The 14,511-nt window shown below is 35.5% G+C and overlaps 2 protein-coding genes across 2 annotated transcripts; one reads left to right on the forward strand and one right to left on the reverse strand.

Moving 5' to 3' along the window:
- Positions 1-4,181: 4,181 nt before the first annotated feature.
- Positions 4,182-5,546, reverse strand: LOC6642239 (mitochondrial uncoupling protein 4C). Its single transcript, XM_002065321.4, has one exon. The coding sequence runs from the start codon at positions 5,489-5,491 to the stop codon at positions 4,481-4,483; it is 1,011 nt and encodes a 336-aa protein (XP_002065357.2). The 5' UTR covers positions 5,492-5,546; the 3' UTR covers positions 4,182-4,480.
- A 2,732-nt stretch (positions 5,547-8,278) lies between these two features.
- Positions 8,279-11,056, forward strand: LOC6642240 (trithorax group protein osa). The gene is made up of 2 exons (XM_002065322.3): positions 8,279-8,412; positions 8,483-11,056. Exon 2 carries the CDS (start codon positions 8,537-8,539, stop codon positions 10,613-10,615), a length of 2,079 nt encoding a protein of 692 aa, XP_002065358.1. The 5' UTR covers positions 8,279-8,412; positions 8,483-8,536; the 3' UTR covers positions 10,616-11,056.
- The last annotated feature ends 3,455 nt before the right edge of the window (positions 11,057-14,511 follow it).

The raw sequence follows: 14,511 nt of genomic DNA on the forward strand, positions 1-14,511 counted from the left end.
TGTACTAACGAATCCTTCATGCAGGACTCTTTTAAATATATCTAAATTGTATATCGATAACAAAAACTAAAAACAACTATGTGAAAATGCATCATTAATCGTTGACCAACACTGCCCATGCAGAGCAACGTTATTTTCCTCTTCAATTCATTTGCTGAAGTTCGGCAATAAATTGCCATTACCACACAACAAATTACATACATACACAAACTAAAAAACAAAAACAAAAAAAAAACAAACTAAATAATGCATGTAACTCAATTTAATCATCTATAAAAAGAAAAAAGCTACAAAAATTTAATGAAAAACAAATGGGCTTTTTTTGTGTATATGTTTTAAAAAACTAAAATAACTTCATATTTTGCGCTCTCTTTTTAAAGTTTTTCTTTCCATCTCCCTTCATGTCCTTAACTCCTCCTACAAAACAAAAAAGAAGAATTTTTCGTACAAGCAACAACAAAATGAATATATATATAATATAAAAAAAAAAAACAAAAACAAAAAAGACATATAATAATACGATACTTTAATACTATTGAAATAAAAAACCAAGAGTGAGACCAAAACAAATTCTCCTCATAAAAATTATACGGCAAGAGGTGTTTCTATTTCTTCTTTCTCTTGGTTGGGGGGGGGCGCCATAAATCGATCAATGAACTTTGCTTCTTATCGCCCTTTTCTCTTCATGTACATACTGATATATTTTTGAATATTTTCTTTGTTTTTCCAATTTCTTTAGGCAGCTTTGTCCATTTTTGGTCTAGCCAAGTGAATTGGTTGGGGGCGATGGGGAATAAAAACAAATTGTCAAGTTATTTTTATCGTTAAATGGCTGACGCAATTACACAATAATTTGTTTTCTTTTTTTTGCTCATATAGAATATTTATTATTATCAGGGACGGACTATAATATCTCTTGTGGGGGGTGTTGGAATGAAATGGATTTCCAAAATAAAACAAAAAAACCTATGACAATTAACAAAAAAGTACTTTATATGCTAATGGACTGTATACATACTGTATATAATACAATTTTAATTTAATACTCAAAAAAATTGTATTCATTCTGGACAGGAATGAACTTCAAGACGGCCCTGATTGAATATACATATATATTATGATAATTATTATTACTTTTTCTTCACGTTATCTGTCAGCTTTTTGCAGCATTTCGCAGCTGCTTTTCTTTCAGTAATTTGACATTTTTGCATACATATATTTGTTGTGTGTCTTCTTCATCATCATCTTCCTTCTCTTCATCATTTCATTGTCGGCTAGAAAACATTGACCCAAATTATTTGGTACATACACAACACATTTGTCCAAATGCCTTGTAGTTATGGCTTAAATTGGGTGTATTAGGTTCTTTGAAATTGAAGCAACAAGTCAAGTGAAGAAGCTAGCTTTCTCGATTATGAAGTGTATCCCACTAGACAAAGAAAGTACCCAAGGCGATAAGCCCCGATCTAGATAAGTGATATACCAATCAAATTGGCTTGCTGAGTATATTTCGCCTGTCAAATATGTCAGGTGAAGTGAGTGTTTTTTGTTTATTTTCATAAGTTTAAAATTAGAATTAGAGAAATAAAAGAAAATTCAAGAATATTTGCACTTTTCTAGGTATTTATTGGATCAGGATCTGAATAGTTGGGTTGATCTTTAAGACTACCAAAGTATTATAGGGATATTGAGTGAAGTCTTGTTTATTCTAATTCATTTTAAAATTAAGACAGCAATTTCAAGAATTATTAGGTACTTTAGATACTTTTCAAACTGTTTTTTTTTTTAACTATTCAGTTAGTTTGCTTGATTTTATGAATCCCAAAGTATAGGTCGGATATACATAAGACTGTTAGGAGTGAGTAAAGACTAGTTAGTTGTAATACATACTGAAACTAAGGCAAGAATTTCTAGAATTTTTGTGTACTTTAAGTTTAGCTAGTTTTGGATCCTCATATTGAATCAGAATTGAATAGTTAGCTTGATCTTTGATATTCGCAAATTATAAATGGAGTATGGATGGTAAAAAGAATCCAAAATATAGTTGGTTTTAATACATTTAAGAATAAAGAGAGCATTTTTAAGATGTGATACTTTAGATACTTATTAACCCAACATATTGAATCAACATCTAAATATTCAATTTGAAAGCATGCGGCAAAATGGTTCTGAAAGCTGAAAACAAGATTTCTTTGCTGCATGCTAAGAAACTAATGCGATCTAAATTGACAATTTTTAGAATTTAGGCGCACCTATTTTAATTCGAGGCCCAAGACGACCCTCTTGATGGTGCTGAGTGCTGAAGTATAGAGGAAAGTCTAATTTGAAGTATGAAAAGTCAAATATGTTTCAATAAATTTCAGTTAAAAATTTAAAAGTTTTTACTTGTAAATTTTAAATTTTCTTTTTAAGGACAGGGTATAACTTTTGTCTTTACATTGACCTTAAGATTGAAATTTGGTATTTCATTTTTTTCTTTAGTTTTGGAGACGAGCGAACATTTGTTTGGCATGTGTTCACTTTCGCTTTTTTCCCCCCAATTTTAGTGAAAATCATCAAAAAAATAAAATTAATCAAAGAAAAAGCTGCTTGAGAAAAGAAAAGAGATGGCAACAATGCGGGTTATAAAGAGGGGAAGAGAGGAATAGAGAGGTGAGATAAAGCAGACTCAACTTTTTTTTTTATCAGCTATACAATTAATCAGACTTGGCAAGTATTATTATTATATTTTTTTTTGCTTTTTGTTCATTATTAGTATTATTGTTATTCGTATTGGTATGGCATTACGGCCTGGTCTCCAACTTCTCTCCACATTTTTGCCTCCTCTTCTCAATTTGCGGCGCGTGTGGGGCATTTTGTGTTTGCTTCTCTAACGGCAAAAATTCAAATTTCTTTGCCCACGGGGCAGAGGTAAGAGGAGACTCAGAGAAAGACAGAGAGAGAGAGAGAAAAAAGCAGCTGCTTCGCTGGCTCAATGCCTCACCTTGATTCATTTAATGATATATGCAAATTTTTAGTTAGTTTTTTTTTTTTTATTTTATTTCATTATGGCGATGATTTCTCTAGGCTTTGGCCTTGCATTGTTACAAAACAGGTTGACAATTGATTTGTAGTTTGTAGCGAAAGAATCTTCAAGAATCTTCAAAGTGTTTTGAAGGTTTTTTCAAAGAAAATGCATCATTTGAAATTATTAAGAGGGGAGAGGGGCTAGTTTAGTTTCCTACAAATCATATTCCATTTTAGCTAGTGACTAATTAAATGTTTCCCAGGCTTAGAGAATGAGCTTTGCTTTGGCAGATAAAGATTTTAGAATCTATATTAACTGAAAATTTATAAATAGTTCAATTCAAAAAAGCTTGTATTACTCAAAATGCCGTCAATCTGGGCAATATGGAAAACGCAATTTCCCTTTTAATATCTATTTGAAGCATCTGTAGTGTTAAATCGAGTAATCTACATATATGAATACTGATAACTTTGAGGTCTATAGAGAAAAAGCTAACAAATTTGAGACATAGAGTCGTGTTACTATATACGTTGGTGAACTTAATTTGTTTGAGATTTTTTTCACAGCTTCAATCGATATCTTAATACAGTCGAATCTCGATAATTCGTACCCCGCTAAATCAAAAACCGCAATGTTTTGTAAGCAACTGCTGGCCCTGAAAAACTTTGTTGTTGTTGGAATGGAAAACCCGGTAAATCGAAAACCTGTAATTCGTAAAAAATTCTGTTTCCAGCCACTTCGAATTATCGAGACTCGACTGTATATTAGAAAAACATTCTTCAGTAAAATTAAATAGAAATAAAATCTCAGATCTTAGACATGAAGATTATTGTTCATTATACATATCTATCGATTTACTGAAATTCAAAATAATTTTCTATAAACTTAGGAAAAGGGATATATGTATGTATATATTTATAAAGCTCGATAAAATTTGGGCTTCTGCATTGAGGTATCTTGGGGACTATAGACGAAAAAATGTATTTCATATATCAGTAAAAAATTTCACGACAAACGGAAGACGATCTTCAAAGGAGACCAAAACATCTAAGGAAAACCTAAAAATAAAAAATGATTTCATTCACTGAAGAAAAGGTTGAATTTTGGGCAAAACAAGAAGAAAATGTTTGCCAAAATGCGACATACGAAAAGAGAAAAGTAAAATTTATTAAGATTATTTTAGATAAATTTTTATTTATTTTTTGGAGACTCCTTGATCCCGAAGCCCCACAAGTACATATATCCCATATAATTTACTCTAATTTAATGACATATTCAAAATATTAGAAATTACAAAATGGCTTTTAAAGTTTTCCATTATCAATGTCTATGCGTTAAGGCAATTTCCTCCTTGTTTGTTGTCAAAAGCATTTGGAAAAGTTCTTTTCTAGAATTAAGTTTGGTAGCCTTAAAATATTTTGAAAATTATCAATGAAATCTAGTAGAATTTCTCTAGATAATCACAGATAAGGTTTAGAAACCGGCTTGACCCTCCCATTCGCGTAATTTTTCCAAAGACATCCAAAACAAAACCGACCATGGTCCCAGTCGTAACCAACATGGAATTAGACCCTTATACAATGACAGAATACCTTCCTGATTGATTAGTTTCATGGCACAATCTAGGGAATTTTTATACTGTAAACCTTGTCCCTTTTCATCAGTCACTTGATTCATAATTCGTGACTTGATCACATCAGCCGGATTACTTAAAACACTTGCCACAAATCCGGCACACATGGACGATAGGAAACGCAATGGTAAACCCTCCTCGAGATCAAAATAATATTTGAAATTCCGTTTGCTTATATCATAGGAGCCCACATCGCCGGCAGTCATAAGGCAGGCTCGTAGACAACTGGGACCCACGCCACGCCACAAATTGGGCAAGCCGCCCTTCTCGTAAATACACCTCAAAGCGTGGGACACACCTTGAACCCGTGGCTCAAGTCCCATACGAAGACGCACTCCATCCATTTGCATGCGAACTTTGACTATGTCAAATGGATTGGCAATTACCTGAGCTATGCAACCGGCCACAAAACCGGAAGCTAAAGCCCTTGGTATAGTTAATACTTCCTGATTGGTCTTCTCGTCCACATAGATTAGTTGTGTGCGAAAGACATCGTAAAGGACAACGCGTATGCTATTGAAGAGGAAACTTCGTATAGCCATGGCTGAGAAACCAGCATAAAGATTCCACAATTTTTCCTTTTGTATAATATTCAAAATTTGTCGATACATGTTACCAACTTTGGCACCCGAATTGTGGGCTATCTCCCCCTCCATATGCATTCGAGTTTTCGCCACATCTAAAGGATATACAAAGGACTCGGCAAAATGTGCTCCCAAAAATGTATTCACATACAATTGGAAGAATCTTTTTGGTGTTACTTTTTTAATCTCCGTAAACTTTGGCGTCGATTTGTAGGGCAGAGTTGGTTTTAGGTTCCAATAGACCACATCATCCTCGTTCTCAGACATATCGTACACATTAAATTTGGCAAATTCCTAAAAAATTTCAAAAATAAAATACTAAAAGGAAATTTAATCTGTATAAACTTTTAAATTAATTATTTTGATTTGTCTACAAATGTGATCACAAAAGCCAACCGAGATCAAAATCGTATCATTTGGGCACATCTTATTCAAATAACTCTCCAAATGGATGGACACCAAGAATAGGAAGAAATCATCTCTCGAATACGCATCTCATTCACCTTTGTCCATAAAAGTAAAACTGATTTAAATACTGGATTTGTATCACATCACATCATATTGTTATACATATATAAATAAAGTAAAAGGAATATAATAATAAAAAGGCAAAAAGATAGACAGAATTTTCCAAGTTGGAATTTTTATCGTAGGGGCGACACCTGTGAGAAGACGATTTATCTCCATCCTATCCGATGACAATGAACTCAATATCATCCTTATCCTAATACTCTTAATATATGACATTCATCACGATCGATTTTGTCCTTCTCCTTATCCTTTAAGTAAAAACTTTTTAGCCTTGAAAGTAACATTGTCATTGATTGTCATTGTCATCAAGGATTTGCAGACCAATATTGGAAAAACATTCGGTATTCTGATTCTTAATGTCCTTGAATTCTTTTTAGAAGCTCATTTATATGTTTCCTTTGGAAGAGATGGCTGTGTTGCTTTATTTTTTGATAATCTTGGGAATAATTTTTAGGATTTTTTTTCTTAATATCCGTGAAGGCTTTTAGGAAGCTCATTTATATGTTTTTTTTATATATTCTATTTACTTTCTAATAGTCCATCTAATAATATTGCTTGACTTAATGCTTCAAGTGATAAAGATAATTATAAGAAAATGAATTTTCAGGCGCTATCCTGAACACCAACTTTTCAGATGCATTTTATTTGAGTTGTAATTTAAAGTTCACATCGGTCAGAAAGAGTATTTACAGGAGTCTAAAGGAGAACTAAAAATTAGTCACCGAACAACTTAATTTCCTGTATTAGAATCAAGATCTCAAACTTCCGTTTTGTTCCAAAAATAAGCTAAATTTAAGTTCTTAATTGGAAATCCCCATACCATAATAAATGTTCCATGATTCAACAAACAAAACGAGCTAGCCAACTAGTTCATATCTATAAAATGTCTAGAAAAACTCAAACTGATAAGGTTGATTCCGCGAAAAAAATAAAAACAAACAAAAATAAGCAGAGGGAATACTACATTGCGTGCTACAAGGCTAAAACCAACCGCACCCAATTTCTACCCCATGAGGCGCTTAACCTGATTATTAATATATGACGACGACCATGATGATGATGATGATGATGATGATGATGGAAGCAGTGCGCCAACATATGTTCAGCTGCCAAGCGGTGGCGTTGGGTCGATCTACCCTCATCCAAAAGAACGGTGGAGAAGGGGAAAAGGAAACTGGGTGCGGCATTCTTACGGTAATTCCAGCCACTTTGTCTATGCCGCTTGTAAATGAGTAAGTGGCTCTGTCAGTCATTTAGTTTTCACTACCAACCCACACTTCCTATTCCTTTCTCTATATAGTGAGAGCGGGGTCTTTAGCACTTTTGTTTAATGAAAGTGAAGCGAACTGGCTAATTTGAAATTCTTAACGCACATGACGACGATTTACATAAGATAGTGAGGGAATGGTTCTTTGGTCTCTTTCTCTCCCCCTCCCTGAAATGGGTCAGGTCAGTTATAGCGAAGAAAAATGTAGCAATCTAACACCTTCTGACCAACTGACACGATTTGCTTTTTTTGACTAATGTTTGAACATTTACTAACACCTATGTATATACTGGTAATTATTACTGTAAATATAAACCATATGGAATACTTTTCTACTGTTTTCTCAAAAAAAAACTTGCTGAATGGCCAAAATCAGATGGCGATCGTGGCGGCAATTTGAGGAGTTTGTTGAACTGCTCGACACGCGAAATCGAAAAAGTTCTGCAATAATCAGCTAAATATTAAATAAATTATGAGTTATATGGATAAAAAGGCAAGAGAGAATATTAGTTTATAGTTGGGGGAATAAGAAATATTCAATACTCTTCTTGTATCTCATTTTCTTCTTTCTACAAATGAGTTTCGCTTTTTGGATCGTTTTTTTTTTTTTTTTTCAAATTTCACTTTTTTTAAAACAAATGTTGAGGTCACGAAGTAAGTATAAATACTATATATTCATCTTCCGATTGATCTGTTTTTTCCTTGGTTTTACTAATATTGATATCAATCTGTTTTATTTTGCATTCAACGATTGTTATTATTATTAAAAAAAACTTTTAGAAAACTTTATCCAAATAAAAGCTTACATTAGATAAACCTTAAATAAAAAGTGTTGTTAAATATAAATCTTAACTGTCAACGTAGAAGATTCAAAAGTAAAAAGAAAATATATAAAATAATATTAAAGAGGTAAAAATTTCTTTCTTTCAGCTTTCTTTGGTTAAACAGTTTTCAATAAATTTCCATAAATAAAAAAGAGAAAGAATTTGAATTCTAATTCCTTCTTTCTGTAGATTTTTAATATCTAATTTCAATCGTTTATTATAGAGAAAAATAATAATGATAATATCCAATATAAGATGATAAATAAAAGTGTTTAATTTGCAATATGCATTAAGCTTAATAGGTTAACAAAGTTCTTGACAATTTGAAATTACCTTTATGAAAAAAAGGTAGAAGCGCCTTAAATACTCAAAATCGAACAGGTCCGTTGTAATATTGTCATGGCTTTTAGGTTTTTATTCACTGATTTGATTTTCAAGCGAAAGAAACTCCAATTACCAGTGCAAGAACAACTAGCCAAGTCAAAAAGAAAGAAATAAACCAAAACCTATTCCCAATTGTGTTCCAAGTGAAATTGATTGCAACAGATTACAGAGAATTCGTTGAGGCAAGTTGTGGGTGCATTTCGGATAGAGTGCCAAAGTGTCTTCTAATGATGATAGTTTCTTTGATTCCAGAGTATAAAAGACAAGCTTCAAACAGAAACGGAAGTCAGTAAGCAACGGAAGCAAATGGCAAACTATAGACAACATTTGAAGCTTGTGCTTTGCCTCTATTTGGCCACAATTGGTGGTGCAAATGAGGTGCAGCATCAGGAGGTGGATTCCTTACATCGCAGCAAACGAACTTTGACCACAATTTGTGTAGAGATCAAACCAAGTGGTCCACAGGAGGAGCCCTATTATATGTGCAAGGGAGCGGACTTTAGAGGCGGCGGTGGAGGCGATGGTCGAGGCGGTGGTGGAGGTGGTGGACAACAGGAACAGCAACCACAGTTGCCACAGCCACCAAATGTTCAGCCAGTTTATCAACCTGTGACACCTATTGCTACCTTTCCGTCATTTCCCGCCTTTGCCGGTGGGTTTATTCCAGTTCAGCCCGTCCATGAGGAACCCAGCAAAATTACACAGACAACGACGATCTACCAGGGCCAGCCCCAATCGCAAACCCAAAGCAATTCCCATATCCAACCAGTCCAAGGCCAGCATGGAACAATTCCAGGCGGCGAGCAATATCCTTCTCCCACTGCGCCTGCTGCTCCTACGCAATCGTATGGCATGCCAACAGTTCCTTACCCAAATCAAGGAGGCCCATCAGCAGTTGCAGGAGGAATTGCAGCAGGCCCAGGCCCAGCGGCCACGCCCATTACATATAATCCTGCAGCAGCTAAGAAACCGTCGGGAGCTCACAAAATCACGTCATCAAAGCCATCGTCGAGACCATCGTATGAATCCTCTTATGCTCTAGGCAGTCGTTATCGCCCCGGACTAGATGAAGATGTCTTAGCCCTACCGAATGTGGGTTTCCAACGAGACGAGCTTAATCAACAGTACCGCTTGGCTCAGAGTGAGCCACAGTCCTTAGTGGGTGCAGTGCAGCAGCAACAGCAAAATCAGCCCATGATATGGTTGCCACAACCTCAAGCCCAGTCCCAGCCGATACTTGGCTCGCCTGCCATGCCCGATTATCATGATGATCCGGTGATGAGAGCATTTTATGGTAGTTTACAACCAACGGCATCAGCACCACCACCACCCCAAGTGGCTGCTCCTCCACAAGTGGAGAGTCCAAAACAAAAAGAAATGCTGGCTCTGTCAGGACCTACCCTATTTGATGCCTTGCTGGGACAGCCAGCTCCACCTAGCTATTATGGCTCCTACCCTGGATATGGAGGACCACCGACAATGCCACCACCACCACCTGCTTATCCCAGGGCAGATTCCTACAATGGTTGCAATTCAGCTCCATCTCCACCACGACAGTGTCCAACGGCAGCGTCAGAGACGTGTCCCAGTTTCCAACCGGTCATCATAGCCATGCCTTGCTTTGGCCAACAGCCACCCACCCATTATCTGGCCATGCCCAATCAGGCACTGACTTCGACGGGTCCACTTCAAGAGTCTCTTGGTTTTGCAATGTCACCGCAAGTGGGCAATCCATTTGGTATGTCCAATCAATTCGGAATGTCTCCTCAGATGGTGCAATCGGGATTTTCAATGAATAGCCAAGTTGGAGCTTCATATCCAATGGCTAATCCTCAGGTTGGTGGACCATTTGGCATTGGTCCAGTATTGAATCCATTCGGAGCTTTGGGAAATCTAAATCCCTTCAATCCCTTCAATCGGATACTGGGAGCTCCAGCTCCAACCACACCTCAACCAACCATGAATCCTCTTAATCGTTTATTTGGCTTCGGAAGAAATGGAGAATTATCCACTACAGTTGCTCCATCGAGGGATTCTTCTACAGCAACCACAGCCGGACTATCCACCAGTAGCACCACCATGACAACGCCCAGTTCAGAGCAACCAGATGTCAAAGTGGGAGCAGCACTCGATAGCGATGAATTGGACGATGAGGACGAAGAGGAAGTCTTGGACGATGACTCAATGGTAGCTCCCACCACCGAAATGGCAAGTGGCGAGGCCAGTGTGGGTAAATCCCTAGAGACCTCGGAACTCACTGCCCAGCAATATGTCGACAAGGCCACGGATAAACTCAAAAACGATAAACGGAAGCGGCACAACAATTCCCGGTCCATGAGCCTTAGCAATAGTTCACAAAAACGCAAATATCTGCAACAGTTGTAGCTATATTCAATTCCATAATAATACGAATAAAAACAATTAGACTTATATAACTCTAGGCTCAATCTCACTCCAAATCAGTCGAAATGACACATCCTGTAAAAGGCGATAAAATAGTCCAAAAGAGATGGGGAATTACGTGCACTTGCTTTTAATTTGATGGAACTTTACCCAAACCAAAGACCCCATAAAAAAGATTGGACTTGGAGAGAACCTTTCTGTTTATTATATCCCCTGAAGGCCCTCATTTTTATGCTTAGTTAATCTAATTTATAAATCGCAACATTTGCATGGAGTCCATTAATTTAATTCGCAAATTAGTTAGAATTAGTTGAAAGAATCATCAAGTGTGGATCATGAAATTATATGATCTTATGTGTGTATGGTCTTTATATCAGAAATGTATCTACTATAACTATTTATAACCATGTATCTTTTAGTAGGTAGTATTTTCCTAATAATGAAATATATTTTCACGATTTGCTATAAAAAATATAAATTTAATTGCGTGGTTTTAATTTGCGAAGTGTTCTTCCAAAGAAAGGAACTTAACCCGGGTGAGGTGTGGTTTGTGTATACATAGCTAGATAGACGTAGATGAATTAAATTAAAAATATTAAATATACATATATTTTTTTTTCTTTTTTTTTTTGACATAAAAAACTTAAGATAGTCTAAGATGATAAAACCTAATATTGGATTAGATCATTGACTATTTTTAAGGCATAAATTTTTTTGGCAAGGATACTTTTTCTGTTTCTTTTATATAAATTTTTGTTTTTTATTTTTAGAACATTAATTGTAAATAATGAAATTATATAAAAATTAATTACCAGAATTGTCATATATTAGAAGAATAAAAATGAATACTACTTAAGTTTGATTCACAGGTTACCGATAGCTAGTTAGATAGATAGTCTGACAAGTGTATATAGGATTGTGTTTGCGTTTCTTTTTCTAACTTGCCCATATACCTTTCGCATAAATCCTTTAACTTTATGCTTCGCTCAACTTAACCTAGTTTGTTATGAAATAAACACTCTGGCAATTTCGATACATCAATGTGTGTCTAAAGTTACCTCAGATGGACTGGATAAATAGGCAAACACATTTAGAGCTAAGGCCCATTTTGATTCAGTAAAGGAAATAAAAAAAGTACCGAGGGTAGCAATTTAAAAAGCATTTTCTAGGATCTAGAATTTTATTGGGTAAAACTTTTGTTGGTAAGGATCTAAGAAATTTGTTGGTAAGGATCTTAGAACTTTCATTCTGCACTGTTTAGATGCTCGACTCCTTTCTGTCTCTTTCTCGTGTCCATAGCTCTTGTAATTTTGGCCAAATGTGTAACTAGTTTAGTTCCTTGTGTGGTTTTCAATAATTGTCGTCGAAAAAAATCTAAAACAGACATCTGTCTTATGTCTAAAGACATAAATTTTCGATCCAGAATCATGAAAATGTTTTTGTAAAAAGTATGCGCCTGTTATTTTAGATATTCGTGACTTTTTCGCAATTTATATATTTTTAGGTACTACAAAAAAGAAACCCTAGAAATAAGTACATACTTATATCACTAACCATAGAACACATAGATGGGACAAACTCATGATTTTTTGATTGCAAACGCTAGCCTAGTCATGGAACCCCAGAGAACTTCGGGAAAACCCGAACGCTCTCACTCTCAATGAGAGCGTAAAATGGGGAGAGGGCAAAGCAGCTACGAAAAAATTTCAGTCTAGCACAGACTACCGAACGACGAAGGCAGGCCTACGTCGCTTGTGATTTCGTTCTGTCTATGTATGTGTACACTCGTCGGTACATGCTCAGGCTTCGTAGTGTGTGTGTGACGTGAAGTTGTACAACATCGCATTTCAATAGCTCGCTCGACCAAAATTTTTCATTTTCGACAAAACAGCGGCAATGCGAATAGGATATGCCCCTGTCGAAAGAATATCAAGAAATATTGGCATCAGCTACGTATGTATCCCGGTGGCTGTGCCGATAGAGTGTTTGCTTGGCAATAGGAATGTCGCTGGTTCGAATCCCAACTCGATTATCGTTAACGAAGTTTTTTTTTGTCTATTTTTTTTATTTATATAAAAATAAAAAAATAAAAATAAACAAAAGGAAAAAAAAAACAAAATGAAAATAGACAAAAAAAAACTTCGTTAACGATAATCGAGTTGGGATTCGAACCAGCGACATTCCTATTGCCAAGCAAACACTCTATCGGCACAGCCACCGGGATACATACGTAGCTGATGCCAATATTTCTTGATATTCTTTCGACAGGGGCATATCCTATTCGCATTGCCGCTGTTTTGTCGAAAATGAAAAATTTTGGTCGAGCGAGCTATTGAAATGCGATGTTGTACAACTTCACGTCACACACACACTACGAAGCCTGAGCATGTACCGACGAGTGTACACATACATAGACAGAACGAAATCACAAGCGACGTAGGCCTGCCTTCGTCGTTCGGTAGTCTGTGCTAGACTGAAATTTTTTCGTAGCTGCTTTGCCCTCTCCCCATTTTACGCTCTCATTGAGAGTGAGAGCGTTCGGGTTTTCCCGAAGTTCTCTGGGGTTCCATGACTAGGCTAGCGTTTGCAATCAAAAAATCATGAGTTTGTCCCATCTATGTGTTCTATGGTTAGTGCTTATATGATAGAATAAATAAGTCTATCTAGGCTTGGTTTATTTATTTTTGTTTACTCATTGAGGCTTCTTATATATAATTATTCTGTAGGCCTTTTGCAGGTCCAAATTCCACAACAATCTAATTAAAACTTAAAACTTATAGATATACAGTGAAATGAAGGAAGTAGAACAATCGTTAATATAACTAATTTATATAGAAATTATAATGAAACGATTCTGGCAAAGAATAATTTGGCAACTTAATTTAAACGTAGCTATCCTTGAAAAAATTGCATTAACTTAAAATGCTAATCAAGAATAAGTATAGACTTAATGGACTGGAAAATAAGCACTAAGATGCATTTTAAGCAGTTGATTACAATTCTATCAAAAGAAGAGCCGCAATTTTGTCACCTTCTAGTCAAGATTTTACCAGAAACACTTTATAAACTGATCAAGTTTAAAACCAGGTTCAATCAATTTACTGATGAATAAGCCATTGGCCACTTAAGGAAGTATTTCATATACTTATATGCACACATATATTTATAGGTACATTTATTATGAGTATTTTTAGTTTCCTCTCCTTTTTCCTCCATCCTATGTACAAACTTCCGTTTGCGTTTGCGCATTTCGCTTTCCACTGGCATACACCTGGCTATTGGGATTGGGTTTGGGTTTCGGTCTGGGCCTGGGTCTGAGCTGTCTGGCTCACGTCTTTATTGGCCTTAGCTACGCTTCGCAGATCAAACAGGAACCACTACCTGCAATACTTTGGCCAACGATTAACAATGTTGAGCACGTAAGAAATATTTAAATAAACAATAAAACAAAAAAAAAACAACATAAAAAGAAATATGAAAATCCAAGTGAGTAAACATCAAGTAAAATTAAAGTCAATGTACCGATTGTACATGGGTATAAAAGTATACAAATATGTATTATATATACATATTTTTAGCGTAGTACGATGAGCTTATCCGGGAGCTAATTCAACTGGACGTTGACTAAGCATTTGTTTAGAATGGGAACACACCGACAGCTGTTGTCTTTTTCCATTTTAATTTGGGAAGGTTTCAATTAAAATTGGGTTAGACTTTTGTAACTTGCGTAATTTAAGACGAAAATATAGCTATCTATGTATATATGTATATAAACAAATTTTCTTAATAAATACATTGTGGAAAAATGAAATTGACTTTAATAAGTTACCAATTCAAATACTCTACCTTTAAAGTTAATGTATTAAAATAATTTCAAA

The sequence above is a fragment of the Drosophila willistoni genome, assembly GCF_018902025.1.
Source record: "Drosophila willistoni isolate 14030-0811.24 chromosome 2R unlocalized genomic scaffold, UCI_dwil_1.1 Seg167, whole genome shotgun sequence".
In the NCBI taxonomy this organism is placed as follows: Eukaryota; Metazoa; Arthropoda; class Insecta; order Diptera; family Drosophilidae; genus Drosophila; species Drosophila willistoni.